General features: G+C 41.3%; 1 protein-coding gene across 3 annotated transcripts; it reads left to right on the top strand.

Annotated features, from left to right (window-relative positions):
- Positions 1-2023: 2023 nt before the first annotated feature.
- On the top strand, positions 2024-15338 carry GSTA3 (glutathione S-transferase alpha 3). 3 transcript variants are annotated; one of them, XM_024357239.3, is made up of 7 exons: positions 2033-2098; positions 5864-5971; positions 8017-8068; positions 9284-9416; positions 11692-11833; positions 13764-13895; positions 14792-15338. In XM_024357239.3, the coding sequence occupies exons 2-7, from the start codon at positions 5885-5887 to the stop codon at positions 14912-14914; spliced, it is 669 nt and encodes a 222-aa protein (XP_024213007.1). In that variant the 5' UTR covers positions 2033-2098; positions 5864-5884; the 3' UTR covers positions 14915-15338. The 3 variants fall into 3 exon arrangements, with proteins under 3 accessions (XP_016811161.1, XP_024213007.1, XP_063669195.1); XM_063813125.1 differs by lacking the exon at positions 8017-8068 and having other exon boundaries at positions 2040-2098; XM_016955672.4 differs by lacking the exons at positions 5864-5971; positions 8017-8068 and having other exon boundaries at positions 2024-2098; positions 14792-15073.
- Positions 15339-19839: the final 4501 nt, after the last annotated feature.

Genomic DNA, 19839 nt, shown 5'->3' with positions numbered 1-19839 from the left:
CCTAGTTTTCAAATACTTTCCCCAATAAAAGGAAATAAGGATCTTTGGAGAAATGGTTGACTTCAAGGCTGGGGCACAGACAAGACAAGATAAGCCTGGAACATCTTTGGCACAGAAAGTATCTGGAAATGCTCACAATAAGAGAGGAGGTTTGCCATAAAAGACACAGAAGCCAATCTGAAGGAGCTCCCACAGGCTAAAGGTGGATCAATTTGAGCAATAAAATAGATATCGATGGTATTAGATTGTAACCTTTAGAATAAAATATCTATAAATCTGTACTAAGAAAATAATTGAATGAATGGAAGGATAAAGGAGAAGAGACAGCTTTTCTTTACAGAAGAATTCGAATTATTAAATGTAGATGGAATGAGGGAAATAGAAAGTCACTATTAGACAAACACTATAGTAATATTTGCTGCAGGCAAGATCCATAATGGATGCTAAAGTTAGTGAGCAGAAGCTTATTTTGAAACTGAATATTTTTATAGTCACAAAGTATCTTCCACAAGATATTTATGAATTCCAAAGGGATAAATAGTAATATTACAGTTGATGAACCTGGCAGATGCTACTTTAATCAAGGGATTAAGGTTAAGATCAAAATTAATAAGACATACCATGTCTCAGATATGAAATTATGGGTGGAAATGATAAGCTGAGACTGGAACAACTGCTGTGACATTTTGCAAAAAATGTATGTCGTCGATCGAGTCATGAGAAAACATCAGATAGACCCAAATTGAGGTACATTCCACAAAATAATTGACCATTACTCTTCAAAAATGCCACCATCATGAAAGACAAGAAAAGACTGAGGAACTGCCATAGTTTGGAGGTAACTAAGGAGATGTGACAACGAAATGCGGTGCTGGGGTCCTGGATGGGATCCTGGGTTAGAAAAAAGATACTGATTGAAAAACTGGTGAAATTCAAGTAAGGCCTGGAGTTTAGTCAATAGTGTATCAACGTCAAATTCCTGGATTCGATCATTGTACTATGGTTACATAAGATGTTAACATTAGAGGATGCTGGGTGAGGGGTATTTGGGAAACTTGTACTAGTTTTGCAATTTTTCTGTTACATAAATAATGCCCCCCACCCCCCACAAGTCTAAAAGATACACATTAGATTATAGAGGGAAAAAACTAAGTCTGAGATTTGCTTCAAATATTGTCAATAATTTTTGAAGCAAGGTGATGGGTACATCAAGGCTTTGTAGTGTTCTTTCTAGATTTATGTATGTCAGACAATTTCCTTTAGAAAAGTAGAAATTACATATACATGTATTAAGCCCTTTCTATGTGCCAGGCACTGTGGTTAGCCATGGGGACTTGGTTAACCACCAGGACTTGAGGCCCTGCCTCAAGGAGCTCACACTCAACAGGGGGAAAGCAGACATGATGCACGGAATGTAGAAAGAGTGATGTGATAGAGGAAGCACAGGATGCCTGGGAGCAGGGGAGAAAATAGTGCTCCAAATAGAAGAAACAGCATGCAGAGCCTTGGGCTAGGGAGAAAGGCTAACTGGTAAGTCACAGAGAAAAATCTGCAAATGACCTCAGGGAATGCAGCTGAGGTCTTTTGACTGCCCAGGGCAAGGACAACTCAGCCAGACTCTTTGGGCCTATAAAACTTTGTGACATTATTTGTAATTTAGTCTTTTTAAACAAATTTAGAAGGCAATCTCCCTATGCTCTTTATCAAGTCCCCTTTCCTGACATCTCCTATGACTCTCCTATGACACTTTCCTCCTCTCCCCACAATGTTTTCTCATCTGTTATAAATCTGCAGCCTATTTAACAAGATCCTCCTTAAGCAGTGTTCACAGGATACTGGTCCCCAGTGACCTTCTGAGGCAGGCAAATAGATATGAAATCTTTTTGTGCATTTATGGATAGCCTTGAAATTAATTGCTGTCATTTTCTTCCTAGCAGATCATGGAAGTCTGGAGACTAAAGTGGTGTGGGAGTGGCCGCTCCCAACTAGACTCCACCCCCTTCAGAAGGCAGGAGTTGTCATAGTATTAAAACAGCTAACATACACATCAGGAGGTGGCCTTGAGAAGCTGAGCGGAGACCGGCTAGACTTTAATCAGGTTAGTATTGACCTTAAACATCTTCACAAATGTTCTCATGTCTACTTCACTAAGAAAAACAAATTTAAATGTGTTAGTTTGTGTGAGTACTTTATGTTCTTGCTGTTTTTCTGTGTGCTTAGGAGACAATTTAAGCATTGCTTGTTAGTTCCTGAAGGACAGGTCGGTAAAGAAAAATAATACTCAACAATTTAGAAAACAAGGGCAAAGAATTTGATGATATGAGAAAAGTAAGAGTGGTATCATTGTGGGCAATCTGAAAATACAACCACATCAGTGCCAGGCCACATGCCAAAGCTTGCTTATGGTAAAGCTGTTTATTAAAAACATGTATTCGTGTGATTCATTCCTGTGATTCACAGGAGTCAACACACAATTATACTAGATTTAAAGTGGGCAGGGTCACACATTTGGGAGCACCACTTGATCAATGAAAAGAAAATACATCTGGATGGTCGTATTCCTCTAGAGCTGGCACTTCCAAATGGGAAACCAATCATCAATGCTTGACAATCAGGATCTAAATTTACACTTCCATCATTGATTTTGCACAGATTAGTTTATTGCTCATATAAGTGACTTTGTGATTGAGCACCAAGCAGCATGCTATTTTTCCTTCTCCTCTTTCTTCCCTCCTTCTCTTTGTTCTCTTTGCCCTCTTTCTTCTTCCTCTTCCTCTTTTTCCTATTCCGCCTCTTCTTCCTCCTCCTCCTTCTTGTTCAAAGTATCTGGGACCAAAGGGTGAGCAGGGTTTAAAGTCTCAAAATTGCAAGTGAATCTAAATATATAGGACTTTTAGGGTAGTAGGCAAGTAGATCTAAGGATAATAATAACCCCCTCTTAAGCTGTTATATTCCCTGTCCAACAGAACATGCACATTCCTTCTATATGCAAGTTCTTTCTATTTGCCAAATGAAATATTACCCTGGGCTACCCTGCCAAAGCACTTATCCAATTAAAAAAAATATTTTTTGTGTAGTCATGATGTTTCTACTATGTGGGAGAGTTTGGTTGCTTTGATAATTCTTTTTAAACAGCAGATTGGTGGGTTTCATAATTAGGATTGGTTATTTTATTGCCATAATCCTAGCTTGGTTTTTTTCATGCTTTTTGTTTGTTTTGAGACAGTCTCATTCTGTCACCCAGGCTGGAATGCAGTGATGTGGCCATGTTTCACTGCAGCCTTAACATCTTGGGCTCAAGTGATCTTCCTGCCTCAGCCTCCTGGGTATCTGGGACTACAGGTGTGGAACACCAATCCTGGCTAATTTTTTTTTTTTAATAGAGACTTTATTTAATTGCCCAGGCCAGTCCTGAACTCCTGAGCTCAAGCAATCTTCCCTCCTCAGCCTTCCGAAGTGCTGGGATTATAAGTATGAGCCACCATGCCCAGCCCTAGTTTGTTTTTTAATTACTCTATGCTACTGTAGTCTAAAACAGCGAGCGCTATAGGCAAATGGCAAAAAAAAAAAAAAAAGATTGCTCTTGAGATATCTAGCCATGTTATATCCTATGAAGCACGGACTGAACTTTGAGCAATGCACTACACTGTGCTTAAAGACTATGACAACTTCTCTGCTTCCCGGGAGCTCACAGTTTGAGGGGTGGGGGACATAAAAATGGTAACTTCTTTTTTTTTTAATTTATTTATTCATTATTATTATACTTTAAGTTGTAGGGTACATGTGCACAATGTGCAGGTTCGTTACATATGTATACATGTGCCATGCTGGGTGCTGCACCCACCAACTCGTCATCCAGCACTAGGTATATCTCCCAATGCTATCCCTTCCCCCTCCCCCCACCCCACAACAGTCCCCAGAGTGTGATGTTCCCCTTCCTGTGTCCAAGTGTTCTCATTGTTCAATTCCCACCTATGAGCGAGAACATGCGGTGTTTGGTTTTTTTGTCCTTGCGATAGTTTGCTGAGAATGATGGTTTCCAGCTTCATCCATGTCACTACAAAGGACATGAACTCATCATTTTCTATGGCTGCATAGTATTCCATGGTGTATATCTGCCACATTTTCTTAATCCAGTCTATCATTGTTGGACATTTGGCTTGGTTCCAAGTCTTTGCTATTGTGAGTAGTGCCGCAATAAACATACGTGTGCATGTGTCTTTATAGCAGCATGATTTATAATCCTTTGGGTATATACCCAGTAATGGGATGGCTGGGTCAAATGGTATTTCTAGTTCTAGATCCCTGAGGAATCGCCACACTGACTTCCACAATGGTTGAACTAGTTTACATTCCCACCAACAGTGTAAAAGTGTTCCTATTTCTCCACATCCTCTCCAGCACCTGTTATTTCCTGACTTTTTAATGATTGCCATTCTAACTGGTGTGAGATGGTATCTCATTGTGGTTTTGATTTGCATTTCTCTGATGGCCGGTGATGGTGAGCATTTTTTCATGTGTTTTTTGGCTGCATAAATGTCTTCTTTTGAGAAGTGTCTGTTCGTGTCCTTCGCTCACTTTTTGATGGGGTTGTTTTTTTCTTGTAAATTTGTTTGAGTTCATTGTAGATTCTGGATATTAGCCTTTTGTCAGATAAGTAGGTTGTGAAAATTTTCTCCCATTTTGTAGGTTGCCTGTTCACTCTGATGGTAGTTTATTTTGCTGTGCAGAAGCTCTTTAGTTTAATTAGATCCCATTTGTCAATTTTGGCTTTTGTTGCCATTGCTTTTGATGTTTTAGACATGAAGTCCTTGCCCATGCCTATGTCCTGAATGGTACTGCCTAGGTTTTCTTCTAGGGTTTTTATGGTTTTAGGTCTAATGTTTAAGTCTTTAATCCATCTTGAATTGATTTTTGTATAAGGTGTAAGGAAGGGATCCAGTTTCAGCTTTCTACATATGGCTAGCCAGTTTTCCCAGCACCATTTATTAAATAGGGAATCCTTTCCCCATTGCTTGTTTTTCTCAGGTTTGTCAAAGATCAGATAGTTGTAGATATGTGGCATTATTTCTGAGGGCTCTGTTCTGTTCCATTGATCTATATGTCTGTTTTGGTACCAGTACCGTGCTGTTTTGGTTACTGTAGCCTTGTACTATAGTTTGAAGTCAGGTAGTGTGATGCCTCCAGCTTTGTTCTTTTGGCTGAAGATTGACTTGGCAATGCGGGCTCTTTTTTGGTTCCATATGAACTTTAAAGTAGTTTTTTCCAATTCTGTGAAGAAAGTCATTGGTAGCTAAAAATGGTAACTTCTGCAGGCTGTAAATAGTCAATAATGAGGCATAACAGGAAGAAACTAGTCTGAATGTCAGAAGACCTAGGTTCTAATCCAGACTTTGACACTAACTAGCTAGTTGGCAAATTGCACATACTTTCTTTGGGGTTCAACATATTCATTACAAACCTGGAGGAAGGGCTAGCTAGATCCCTTCTAGCTCAATAATTTGGGAACTCTTGAGGGGAGAACTAGATATATCAATAGAACATATAGTTTTTATAAGGCACATGAAGTCACCAAGTAGGTTGGAACATAATGCAAGTCAGTAGTGCCTGGAATAATTACCAACATAAAAATAAATAAATGAAAACAAAGGTCTTACACAGGAAAGCCTCAGAATCTCAGAGGGACCCTGTGAAGTCACACTGGTGTTGGACCTGTCTAGTGCAAACAGAATTCACAGGTGGAAACAATCCTGCTATGAAGAAGGAAGACACTCCTGTTGTTCAACCATTCATATACTAGCGTGCATTTTGCTTCTCTAGACTCATTCATTCATCCATTCATGCATTCATTCATTCATTTTAGAGAAACCAAGAGACTGTTACCATGGCAGGGAAGCCCAAGCTTCACTACTTCAATGGACGGGGCAGAATGGAGCCCATCCGGTGGCTCTTGGCTGCAGCTGGAGTGGAGGTATGTTCTAAGTTAGGTCATCTTAAGTTGGACCTAATTGATTGTATCAAAATATTTTAGTAAGCCAAGAGACTTCCATACTAGATGACCTGTGAATATTTTGGCCTCAAATAAAAACATCCCCAGTTATTTTTTTTTAAATGGACAAATTTTACCAAATGAAAATTTAAAAATCTGTCCATTAAAGAGCACATGAAAAAGAACACATGAACAATTAAAATATATTTTGAAAAGAATTAACTAATCACAATGAGTGGACCTTATTTGCATTAGGATTTAAACAAACTATAAAATATAACTTATGACACATAACAATTAGGAACCTGAATATTGATTGAATGTTAGATAATATTAAAGAATTACTGTTAAATTTTTTAGTGTCATTTTGTGATGTTAGGTATGATGTTTCTGTTATGTTTCAGAGATACACACTGAAGTATTTAGGATGAGATAATATGATACCTCAGATTTGTTTCATATTATGACAGAGGAGGAGAGAAGCTGGGCATAGAAATGAAAGACTGGCTTAAGTTGGTGATTATTGCATCTAGATGATTGAAACAAAGAGGACCACTGTATTTCTTGTGTATTTTTTATATATATGAGAAATTTATACAATAAAATGCTAAGTACATGGAAACTAAATGTCATTAAACATAAACTATAAACCACAATGAGGTCAGGGAAGGAGTGGATTGTAACAAACTGCCTGTTAAAGACTGAGTATATTCAGTCAGTGGTTATTTTGTTGTGCACCTATTAAGTGCCAGGTTCTGTCCTGAGGATTGGCAGTGAACAAGGTAGACACAATTCCTGCCCTAAGGCAGACTACATACATGTCTAGGAGGACTCAGATAAGAAAACACGTGGTTAAAATCAGGGGTGGGGGCTTCTAGAACACCCAGGCATTCCCCAGTGTTACCAGGCCATCCTCCCAGTGTTTGAGCAGGAAATGCTGGGAGGTGTCTGTGGGACTCCGCTAAGTGCTGCCCTCTAGAGGTGTCACTGAGAAAAACACTTCCCAGTCCAGACCAGAGTCCCTCAGTAACTAACTGCCTGAGGGTTTTCCTCCAGAGTGAGTAATGGAAAAACTCAGAAGATCTTGTCCCTCGGGTGTCAGCAGAAAAGGAGGGTTTCAGGTGAGGTGGTGTCCTGTGAAAGGAACTTCTAGCGCGCCCCTTCAGCCTCACAGCGCTGTGTGGACCTGAACCTCGGGGTGGCACTTTCTCCAATGCTTCACGAGGGCTTGGGACTCACCTTTCTCAAACCTAGGAGGAAATAAGCACACAAGAAATCCACACACTGCCATTCCAGGTTGTTTTCTGTGTACAAATGAATACCCTGTTTCATTGTCACCCAGACATCAGCTCTGCAGCTCAGTGCCTTTTCTCCAGTGACGTTCCCTCCCTAATCATGGACATTTGTGAGATCGTGGGGAGGTGAAGTAAAAGACGGAGCAGGCCAGGAGCAGTGGGTCACACCTTTAATCCCAGCACTTTGGGAGGCCGATAGGGGAGGATTGCTTGAGCCCAGGAGTTCAAGATGAGTCTAGGCAACACAGCGAGACCCCAGCACTACAAAATAGAAATAAAAAATTAGCTGGATGTGATGGTGCATGCCTATAGTCCCAGCTACTCATGTGGCTGAGGTGGGAGGGTCACTTGGGCCTGGTAGATCAAGGCTGCAATGAGCCATGATCACACCACTGTACTTAAGCCTGGGCGACAAAGTGAGACTCTGTCTCAAATAAATAAATAAATAAATAAATAAATAAATAAATAAATAAATAAAATAAAAAAGAAGATTGAGCAGTTCTGACCCATGGTCAGACCCATGAGCATGAGCATGGTCCGACCCATGCCTGTTTCTTGAGGGATAAAATCTAAATTTCCAAGCGGCCATGACCAGCTTCTTCTGTGTCCCCTGCCAAACTCAGAAATCTTATGTTCTCCAAATTATGTACCAGATGGAGGCCATTCAAGGTCACAAGTCTGTAATGCTATGGAACGAACTAACAAGAACCCATTTACTGTTTCTGCTTCCAGTTTGAAGAGAAATTTATAGGATCTGCAGAAGATTTGGAAAAGTTAAGAAATGGTAAGATCAAGTCTCTAAGTGCCTCTGATGAGGGTATCTAGTAGAGAAGGTACCGTTGAAGATTGATTTTTTTTTTTTTTTTGAGACAGAGTCTCGCTGTGTCGCCCAGGCTGGAGTGCAGTGGCATGATCTCGGCTTACTGCAAGCTCCGCCTCCCAGGTTCATGCCATTCTCCTGCCTCAGCCTCCCGAGTAGCTGGGACTACAGGCGCCAGACACCACACCAGGCTAGTTTTTTTTTTTTTTTTTTTTTTTTTTTTTTTGTATTTCTAGTAGAGACGGGGTTTCATCGTGTTAGCCAGGATGGTCTCGATCTCCTGACCTCGTGATCCGCCCGCCTCGGCCTCCCAAAGTGCTGGGATTACAGGTGTGAGCCACCGTGCCCAGCCACAGTTGAAGATTTTAACACCAGGCGATGCCTATGTGTGTGGGGGGTGGTAGCTGTGGTGGTGGAGAGGGAGAAGGTGGTTAAAGTGGAAGGGATGTGGCTCCCTGAACGGGTCTGGCAACTATCTCCAGGCTAAAAGGCCAGACCTCTCAGAGTATTGGCTAGAGGAACCATCCCCAGTGCCCTGAGAATGCCCTTTCCTTGTTTTCATGCTTGGGGCACCATGAATGAGCTGTGGTCATCAGCTCAGGATCCCACACAGCCTTCCCCATCCAAGGACACACAAGAACATGAATAAGACGAAAAGAATGGAAATAGATGTGGCCATTACCTTGAGTTGTTTTCTTTCATGGGTCATGTGGTAAGGTCATATTGTAGTAATACTGTAGGCTTGGAAGAACACAGAAAGGGACCTCTACATAAAATTGTGTCTCAGAACCTACTTTAAAGGCCATGAACACCATGAGACTTACCCTGGGAAGTTCTCATTTTAAATGACATCTCTCTGGCACTCCCGTTGTAACCTGTCTCAGCTTTTTCCTAAAATATCATGACGATAAATCAATGCAAGAAAAATACAAGGGACCTACTATGTACCTGGATGGGGAATAAAAACATAAATGAAATAACAGGCTAAAAGGTGAAAGGAATCAGGTCAGAAAAAGAACTACAGGCAGCTAAAATCAAAATACTATTTCGTTTTTGAGGTTAGCAGGCAATAATTTCTTTTTCATTTTATAACCTCAGTCATTTCAACCATCATTTTTCTTCCTGAAATAGTGGGATTCATAGAAATGTCATGTTCCTTTTTTTTCCTTCTTTCTAAAGATGGGAGTTTGATGTTCCAGCAAGTACCAATGGTTGAGATTGATGGGATGAAGTTGGTACAGACCAGAGCCATTCTCAACTACATTGCCAGCAAATACAACCTCTACGGGAAAGACATAAAGGAGAGAGCCCTGTACGGTATATTTTCTGTTCTTCCATCCACAGAGAACACAGAGTGATTTAGGTCCTTCCTTGAGTGGGTGAGACCATGGCAGGAGCATCATGACCAGGAGCAGGTTGGGCCTTGGGCGTGTATACTGAGGTCCAGTATTGCAGAGTCCCATGGGGATGAGGGAACAGTGAACATGGGGAGGGTTCAGGTGAGTGTGATTCTAGAAGAGGATGCATTCCATGGATCCAGCACCCTGACAGAGGTTTCCAAACACTGATGAACCATGAACTCAGGATGATGGGGAATCATGATTCCAGGTGCTCAGGCCTTCAGAGGCTGGACTCCAGCCAACAGCTTAGGACAGGCATAGAATGTTTGAGAGTCTGTAGATGAAGGCCTGGGGAGGGAAGACTGCAAAGAAGCTGAATCTCAGGTCCCAGTAATTCCAAGAATGATGACCAGGAACCCAAGTTACCAGCCAATTATATGGATTGGTCAACTTGAGCAGGGCTAGTAGAGGCTGGCACCCAGAACTCTGGGGTTACCTTGAAACATTGATTCAAGGCTGAAGCAGCTAGATTTATCGAATACCAGCAAAGCCATGGGGTCTCCTCACTGTTGCAATAGGGCTGCCTGATTCTAAATAACATCCTATGTGAAACTGTTGGCAGTTCTTCAAAAAGTTTAGTGTAGTTACCAATGACCCAGCAATTCCTCTACTAGGTATATACCAAAAGAATCAAAATACTTCCACACCAAATCTTGTACATAAACGTACAGTGCAAATAACAGCAATTTTCATGGTATTCAAAACGTAGAAATAACCCAAATATCCATCAACCAATAAATGGAGGAACAAAGTGTGCCTTAGCCATGCAATGGAACAATATTTACTCATGAAAAGAAATGAAGTACTGATGCATGCTACAAGAAAGTTGAGCCTTAAAGACATGTTACATAAAAGAAATTAGACACAGAAGTCCACATATTGTAGGATTGTGAGTATGAAATGTCTAGAATATTCAAACCCATAGAGGCAGCAAGTAGACTAGTGGTTGCCTGAAGCTAAAGGGTTTGGGGTTTGGGGAAAATGAATACTCAATGGGTACAGATGTCCTTATCAGGGTGATAAAAATATTCTAGAATTAGAGTGTGATGATATTTGCAGAATTCTGTAAATTTACTAAAAGTGACTGAATACTATAATTTAATGGGTGACAATGATAATATGTGACCATACATCAATGAAACTGTTGTTTTAAAAAGTACTGTGGAAAACCTAGTTAAACACAAAAGAAAAAAAGGTCTCCTAAAATATGTCCTGGTTGTAACTGTGTATAGAATTTCACCAAGGAAGGGGATCTTTTAGGTGGGGTCTCAAGTAAGGCACACATGGCTAGAGTCGGGCAATAGCACATGGATAGGGCTGTAGAATTATGTTTCATGGGAGTAATTGGAAAAACTGCTAATATTGGGCATAGAAGTGGGCCTGGGAGATGTAAAATGATGAGACAGGACAAGGAACATGACTGAGATGGCTGTGCCAGGGACTCTCTTGGGATTACTTAGGAGGCAAGTCTTTGGCCATTTGACTCACACGAAGTTTATGCACAGAACAAACCACAATGGAGATGATAAATCCTGGCACAGCATCAGTGGGTACTGGCAGTGATTCCACCAATTTCTCTCATGACTGTGACTGTAGACAGGTCACCGATGCTCTTTGTACCTGTATTTGGTCATGTGCATAACAAAGATTTTAGAGATATATCTACCTCGATAAGTTGTTTTAAGAAATAAAAGGCAGCCAGGCATGGTGGCTCACCCCTATATCCTAGCACTTTGGGAGGCCAAGGCGGGTGGATCACGTGAGGTCAGGGGTTTGAGACCAGCCTGGCCAACATGGAGAAACCCTATCTCTACTAAAAATACAAAAATTATCTGGGCATATTGGCAGGCGTCTGTAATCCCAGCTACTCTGGAGGCTGAGGCAGGAGAATCACTTGAACCCTGGAGGCAAAGGTTGCAGTGAGCCAAGATTGTGTAACTTCACTCTGGCTTGGGAGAATGAGGGAAACTCCATCTCAAAAAAAAAGAAAAAGAAAAAGAAAAAGAAAGAAAGAAGGAAACGTCAACATACATGCAAAAATCAGAGCATAATGGCTAGAATATAAAAGGCACCCACTGGAGATGAATTACCTTGCCACCATCTGACCCTCTATTCTCTTAGGTTTTTATAAATCTACAAAATCTAAGGCAAGAGGCATTTGATGCTTTGGCTGTTTTTGTCTTTCAGAATTGATATGTATACAGAAGGTATGGCAGATTTGAATGAAATGATCCTTCTTCTGCCCTTATGTCGACCTGAGGAAAAAGATGCCAAGATTGCCTTGATCAAAGAGAAAACAAAAAGTCGCTATTTCCCTGCCTTCGAAAAAGTAGGTGAAGCTGTTCAGCATTTTGGGGCACTGAGTTTAGAGGCCAGTAGATAAATAGTGGCTGGGCATTCCTGGGGCACTGACCTTCACTTTCAGTGAGACTTCCTGAACACCAATTCAGCTCTCTGACTCTCAAGGCATTTTATGAAAATTGACTTAGAGGAACAGTGATACCACTTATCCCCAAGTTATAATTTTCCAGCAAAATTTCAATTTACTAGACCCCAGTATAGAATTCTCTATTCAACAATTTTATGTTCATAAGTAGAACATGGGCTGTGGAAGGCTCTGAACCACACTAGAGGTTGCTGTTGAGTCTGAGGAACACAGGCTTTGTCTGAAGATGAACATGATGAAAGCGATCCATTAGAAACTATTCTGGCACCATGTGTAGGAAGACAGGAGACCAATTTCCCAACCAGAGAATATTGCAGTGTTTCAGAGATGGATATTTCTTAAAAGGATAGTGACGGTGGGGTGGAGAGGAAGATTTTTTAAAACTCATTTTAAAGTAAGTTGCAGACGTCAGTGCAGTTCACTCCTAGACACTTCACCTTGCAGATTATAACAGTGCAGGTTAGGAGTCAGAGCCGATATTGCAAGAAAGATGATGAATTCAAGTTCACCCTGTTAGATAGGAGTTCTAAATTTCTTTTCAAAGAATTAACATGTCAGTATATTCAATTTTTTGCCTTCTACTTTTAAACTTAACTACCTCGTAAAGCAATCTTTTTCGATTACCTACGCCACCCTGACTCATTCCGATCACCTGCTCCACCCTAACTCATTCCGATCACCTGCTCCACCCTGACCCATTCCGATTACCTGCTCTACCCTAACTCATTCCGATTACCTGCTCTACCCAAACTCATTCCGATTACCTGCTCCTCCTAACTCATTCCGATTACTGGCTACCTGCTCTGCCCTGACTCCCACCAAAGCACTCACCCCCTCATTCTCTTTAAATTAGCCAATCAGAATTAGTTTAGCCAGTGCGGTCTAACCCTAGCCAATAGGGGAACGACACAGCAGCAGGGGCCACATTCGTCAGGGATAAGAAACCCTTCCCCTCCTTTGTCCAAGTGTGTGCTCACCATTGTTCCATCTGTGAGGGCGCACCCTTCTATACAGAAGTACCTTGCCTTGCTGAGAATTAAAAAGAAAATTTTATATTCAACTGCTATTCTTTTTGCGTCACTGAAACTTTATGTATAACAACCCAGGTTTACTTCAGATCCCAGGGAGATAGAGCAGGAAATGAGGAAAGCAGACAAGGCATTTTATGAAGATAGACTTGGAGGAACAATGATACCACTTATACCCAAGTTATAATTTTCCAGCAAAATTTCAATTTACTAGACCCCAATATAGAATTCTCTATTCAACAAAATTTTATGTTTTTAAGTAGAACGTGGGCTGTGGAAGGCTCTGAATCACACTAGAGGTTGACTGTTGAGTCTATGGAACATATGGAGAAATGAAGACTCTGAAATAGTCTACTCCTGGAGGAAGAGTGCTGTCATGAAGGTGGAGTCACTGCCCAAGGGAGATTGGAGAGGGAGAGAGCAGATTGTAGAGCCACATCCTGAATGTCAAGGCTACACGCTGTAGGGCCTGGGGCAGACAGAACATGCAGTAGCAGGTGCTAAACCCCTGGCCCATGTGGAAAATGCAAGCAGGTGGATGGTGTGGATGCCACAGTGATGTGGAATGAGAAGAGAAAATGGGAGCCTGAGCTCCAACTGAGGAGTGAGCAGAGCCACATTCTTGCTCCCTCACTCAATCAGGGAACATAAACAAAGGCCTGGACCTTCACACCATCCAGTTAGGCAACACAGGTGGGAATGTCAGGCTGGAAAGACTCAGGGAGAAGCAGGGATCCCAGCCTGGGTGTGCATGTGTTCCTGATCTGATTCCTCAAATTCTCCAGGTGTTACAGAGCCATGGACAAGACTACCTTGTTGGCAACAAGCTGAGCCGGGCTGACATTAGCCTGGTGGAACTTCTCTACTATGTGGAAGAGCTTGACTCCAGCCTTATCTCCAGCTTCCCTCTGCTGAAGGTGACCCATTTCACAGCCCTCAGACAGACAGCCCCACATGTCCCATCTTGGGATCTAGTATCTGGGCCCTTGGACTGGCCATGTTCTGACCCCAGCCTTTTTCAGGCCTTCACTACCCCCAGGTCTCCAAAATGAGCTTCCAGACCCCAATTTTGAGGCATGAAAAGACGCTTGTTCTGGAAAGGAAATTTGTGGTCATGCTACCCCATGAAAAGTATTTTGCCTTTTATCATGGAAAGGACCCAGGGCCCAGCATCTTCCTTCCTCCCCCATTCCTCTGTGGTCTGTTCCTGAGTTCTGTGATTCCCTTTATCCCAAGACTGTCCTTGTGTTCCCACACTGAATTGGTCTGAGCAGGGCCCTTTCCGTCTGGTTCCTTCCTTAGGCTCTGGCCAGGGTGGGCAGCAGGAGCTGTCAGATAGTTGTGTTCCTCTGTGCACAGCACACCCAACACACTGCCCCCAACCCTGTATCTCTCACTGAGAAAAGGTGGTCCCATGGTTTGACTTTAATATTTTCTATAACATTTTCCTTTCCAACTCATTTCTCCATATTTTCACTTCTGCTTAGAGACTGACCTGTGTTGATATCTCACAGGCACATTATTTTTTCTTGTCTTATACAAGAGTCACTAATCTACAGGATTGATATGTAAGGAGAAAGATAGGGATGACTGAACTGATTAAATCTTTAAGACATCTTTGCGGAAAATAAAATGAGCTACATGGTCTTCCTCTTATCTTCATTTATCACTGGGTGTCTGTTTCTGCCTCCATGCTGGTGCTGATGGAGGGGACTCACTTGGTCTTTGGCAGGAGGGGTCAGATTCCCTGGGTGGTATTAATGGTGGTGGCAGACCTTGGCTTCACTCTGAGGCTGTGCTTTGTGAATTACAGGCCCTGAAAACCAGAATCAGCAACCTGCCCACAGTGAAGAAGTTTCTACAGCCTGGCAGCCCAAGGAAACCTCCCGCAGATGCAAAAGCTTTAGAAGAAGCCAGAAAGATTTTCAGGTTTTAATAAAGCAGCCATGGAGGCTAAGAACATGCAAGACCAATATTCTAAAGTTTTGCAACAATGAAGTGCTTTACTTAAGTGTTGATTGTGCCTGTTGTAAAGCTAATGAACCCTTTCCAATTATATGCTAATTAATTAATAAAAACTCCTATTTGCCAACTTAGTTAAACTTTAAGCCTTTTCATTAGGATCTGATATGAATTCATATTTCTAATCTCCTCCTAATCTGTCTCTTTCTTGAAGTTAAAAATTTAGTAAAAATGGGAAATGTAGGTTATATGGTTAGACTTTTACCAAGAATTATCCTGTAACATTTGTCATACAATCTATTAAAATGTCAATGTAGAAATGCGCTCCTGACATTTTCAGGTATGCACAGGAGAAGAGTTACCATTCTGGGTAATGGCATAAAGACATTTTCTTCTTTTCCTGGACAGTCATTTTGTTTCAGATAAAAGCGTTCTTTCTCATGCATTTTCAAAACAACGATTCTGTCTGCTGTGGATTCCTCAGTTTTCTAGGAGGTGAGGAAATATTGAAGAGCAAACAGACCCACCCTCTGCTCTCAGGCCACCCTGTTGTCCCTTACAATGCATGTACTCCTGGCTCATCCTCACTCTGCTCCTTAAGGCTCTGTGGGGGCCACCGTCATGAACATTCCCTCAGTTCCCTCAGTGCCACTCAGGCCTGGGCTGCCAAGGTACAGATGGCATATTTGAATTACATATAAGTAACTACTATATGCAAAATCATTTTTCGGTGGTGTGTCATTGTGCCAGAGTGCTTAGATGAGGAGTGCTTTCTAGCTCCACCCACATACTGGGCCTATAATGTTAATCTCCCCTGGGATACCCGGGCTTCTGCAATTTGAGCTGTCCTGTTAGAATGAGCTTTCCCACAATTGGCAGAGGTGGTTGAGGGAGCAGACAGACACAGGCTTCCTACCTGTGGCTTCACTTTGTTCTAGTCTCTTCTCCACTTACAACCAGCGTAGCTTTTCTAAAATACAAATTGGAAAAAAAAAATCACAGAATTCTGCAGTGAGTCCTGACTGCATATAGAAGGTATCCTCACACCTGTCCTCACTCCTTGATCTCCAGCCCAATCCACCCTCTGAGCATGGTGGAGCCTCTTGCCTTCCTGCCTGGGTGCATTTGCTAGCCCTGCCTGGCAAGCTCCTTCCCAGTGGTCACAATTAAGTCTACCCTATTGCTTCTCAGGAGCACTGGGCTGTCCTCTGTGCCCTCCTCAGAGCCCCACTGAGCCTCTAATAACACCTGAGGGCCACTGTGTCTGCTCCCCTGTGCTGTGATTACGGGTATGGGACACTTACATGAACTAGAATGCTGAAGCTTTGATGAAACTAAGGAATTATAGAATTTTAATATGATAAGAGAATAGTGTGATTATGTTTCAACAGGTAGTTCTTCCTTTCTAGAGATAAACAGTAGTATGTACAGAAGAAATGATATGCTGTCTGGAATTTGTTTCAAAAAAATCCCTTGGTAGTGGGGGGAGTAGAAGTTTGTACTGTTTTCTTGTGGCTTCTGTCACAGATTCCTACAAACATGGTGGCTTGAAACAATAGAAATTCTGAAGGCCAGAAGTCTGAAGTCAAGTTGTGAGGCCCACATTCCCCTGGAAGCTCTAGGGAACAATCCTTCCCTGCATCCTACAGCTTCTGGGGGCTCTTGGCATTTCTGGACTTCCTTGGATCTTGGCTACATCACTCTACTTTCTGCATGGGGCTTCCAGCACCTCACCCTCTTTGTGTCTGTGTCTTCTCTGTTGTGGGTACACTTCTCATTGGATTTAGGGCCTATTTAAATATACCAGGATGGTCTCATCTCAAGTTCCTTAACTTCATCTGCAAAGAGCTTTTTTCCAAATAAGGTCACATTTACAGGATCCAGGGGTTTGGATATGGACCTATATTCTGTGGGGGCCAACATAACCCACTGCATGGTGTAGATGAAGAAAGGCTTTTGTCAATCGGTGAATCCAGGTCATGGGTACTTTCAGCTTAGTTATATTATTCTGTCTACTTTTGTATTTGCTAGAATTCTTCCATGTAAATTTAAAAACTATCTTATTTTAGGAGCTCCTACAATGACCAGGTTTTGTGCCAGACAATAAGGACTGGAATCAAACAAGAAGAAGGCTTTCCCCTCAGGAGCTCAGGGTCTAGTGGGGAAGCTGATATTGAATACATCATGTCAAAACAGTGTAGGGAAAGAAGACACAGTAGAGAAAATACCATAGTAGGTGAAAGTAGTGCATTCCAGTCAGGACAATTACCACGTGCAAAGGCCCAGAGGTCAGGAAGGGTAACCTGAGTGACGCAGAGAGGAAAAAGTATACAAATATGGTGGCTAGATTTGGCAGATAAAATACAAGACACCCAAGTAAATACGAAATTCAGAGGAACAATCAATACTTTTTTTGTATAATCATGTTACCTACAGTGCTTGGGACATACTTATACTAAAAAGATATTGATTCTTTGCCTGAATTGCACATTTTCCTGGGTTCCCTGCATTTTATGTGGCAACCCAGTAAGAGAAGCCTTCCATAGTGCCATCACCCTGCCCTTCACAGACATCCCCTCCCAGCTATGCTCCCAGCAGAGATTTCTCATCTGCTTTAGTCCTTACATCCAAGTCATGAAAAGTGAGTGTCTTCAAAAAGCCAGTTTCTACTGACTTGTAAAGAGAGCAAAATCTGCTGAAATATTTTGTTAAACGTTTATTGCAAACCTTGAAAAGGAGCATATTAACCAGTTACCCTGTGATAAGAGGATGACTTGCCATTTTTCTTAGAATCTAGTAGGCAGTCTTGTGGCCCTGAAACATGTGGGGGTGGCTTTTTGCTAAATTGACTGTACCTCTTTCAATGGGAAGGAGCTATGGAAAGGACCATGTAGCTTATAAACGCATTAGGACCTTAAATTAAGTTGTTGAACCACAAGCATGACAGTCTTTAACAAACTAAGCACTGATCTTGTAAATCTTCTCATACTGCCTCATACCCTCTCATCTAGGTCACTAGAAAAATACTTTTAAATGTATCCTTAACACAATAAAAACAAATCTGTTTAATACTCACATCAATGCCTTCTTTGTGTGCTTGGATGACAGTTTGAGTTGTGCATTCAGCTGCTTTTGGATACATCGTGTCAACTCAATAAACAGAAAGAGACTCTAAAATAAAAGATATTTATTTGGGAATAAAGTTTTGTAATGGGTATGCGTGTACCATAGTAAACCACGTATGTGCTTAGGCAGATAAAGGAAGACAAAGGTTTTTTAAGAAAAAAATGAAAAGCATTAAATAAATTTTTAAAATACTTATAACTCACTACAAACATCAATAACAAGGGTGACGTCAGGCCAAGTATGAACTGGCAGTTGCTGGTCAGATGTCCTTGCAGAAGTTTTTTGTATAATGTTGTGATAACCTTTGTGCAAGCTTATGTTTTTTGTAACTTTTTTTCTTATCCGACATAAAAGAATGAAAACCTTCTCTTCGTGGTTTTCCAGCTCTCTTTGTCAAGGTTTTCTTAACATTAGTAACTTCATTTTTTTTCTGATAACTTTCACAATCATTACAGAAATGTAAAAAGGAAGAATTTATAAAACTAGGGCATGATATATAATAATAGGAAAAAAGTTAATGATCTAAGGTAAAAAAAAAAGTGATGGTGCCATTTTAGATAATCTGAGAATACGAGCAGTGCCAGAGGAAACATAGGTGTTTGTGCCAAAGTTGCTTTCTCTAGACAAGTAGTAAATATACAATTGTTGTGAATGAAAATTTGGCAAGATCACAGACTTGGGATTCCCGATGACCAATGAAAGGGACGTATATCTGCACAGTTCCATGTCTGCAGTTGTTTCTCCAAACCTCCATCTCCTGCTGAGGAAAGAGCCACCAATAGCTAGCAAACACAATTCTAATTTACAACTTCATGGTAGATATCACACACATTCGTGCTTCCTTCAGGAAGTGCTTTGTGATTTGTTGCCAAGTGTTGATGCCACTGACTTTTCAATATTACTTTAAGGTTGTTATGCTCCAAAGGGCAGGCAAAATCTTTTGTGAGCCACTGTGTAGAACTTGCAGGTTAATCTAAGTCTGTAGAACTTTTAGTTTTATAAAGCAAGATGACCTAGATTTATGATGAAAAAATTAAGAACAAGAATGACCTTCTTGTAAATTTTTACATTCCTGATTCAATGATTATTTGTTAATCCTTGTCCTTTGCCCAGTTGAACATTGGTCTGAAAACCCTGCTCTTTCCAAATTCCTCCTTCCTTACTCCTTCTTTTCTACTTAGTGGAACAGTCTCATTTCTTTATTAATTCTGCTTAAACTGCAGAAAATTGAGTCTGATAATCAGGATTGGTTGACCCATTGTTGTGATTCTATTATTTAATTTTTTTCTATATTATTTAATTTTCACATCAAGCAAGCTCAAAAGTGGAAATTGGAGAAATCTCTGTGACCACTAAAACGTATAGCAGCACTATTCCTATTAGCATAAATTAGTCTCTGAATGTCAGGAAAACTAGAATCTAATTTAGACTTTGCTACTAATTAGCTGGATGACAAGTCACATTCTCTCTCTGGGATTCAACCAACTCATGACAAACCTAGAAAATAGCTAAGAAAAAGTGTCTCACCCTTAGCACCCCTTGGGTTGGGGAATTATTTGTGTGCAGGGGCTGCCTTGTTCATGAGAGGGCATTTCAAGGCATCACTGGCCTCTACCTACCTGATCTTGTAGCACTACGTACCCCTAAGCTGTGAAAACCAAAAATGTCTGCAGACATTGCTGAATGGGTTAGGGGAGTAAAATCTCTCCTGGTTGAGAATCACTTGACTACATGACTTCTCAAAGTGTTAAAAGTCAAAAGTCCTGATAAGAG

Source organism: Pan troglodytes, chromosome 5 (assembly GCF_028858775.2).
Source record: "Pan troglodytes isolate AG18354 chromosome 5, NHGRI_mPanTro3-v2.0_pri, whole genome shotgun sequence".
NCBI classification, from domain to species: Eukaryota; Metazoa; Chordata; class Mammalia; order Primates; family Hominidae; genus Pan; species Pan troglodytes.
Note: the sequence above shows the minus strand (reverse complement) of the source record. Positions and strands in the feature narration are given on the sequence as shown.

What these genes read in the sequence shown, in the direction of transcription:
- GSTA3 (XM_024357239.3), top strand. Translation starts at nt 5,885, where the DNA reads ATGGCAGGGAAGCCCAAGCTTCACTACTTCAATGGACGGGGCAGAATG. An exon ending in TGGCTGCAGCTGGAGTGGAG is followed by an intron (nt 5,972 to 8,016) that starts GTATGTTCTAAG and finishes TTCTGCTTCCAG; the next exon opens with TTTGAAGAGAAATTTATAGG. An exon ending in CCAGCTTCCCTCTGCTGAAG is followed by an intron (nt 13,896 to 14,791) that starts GTGACCCATTTC and finishes TGTGAATTACAG; the next exon opens with GCCCTGAAAACCAGAATCAG.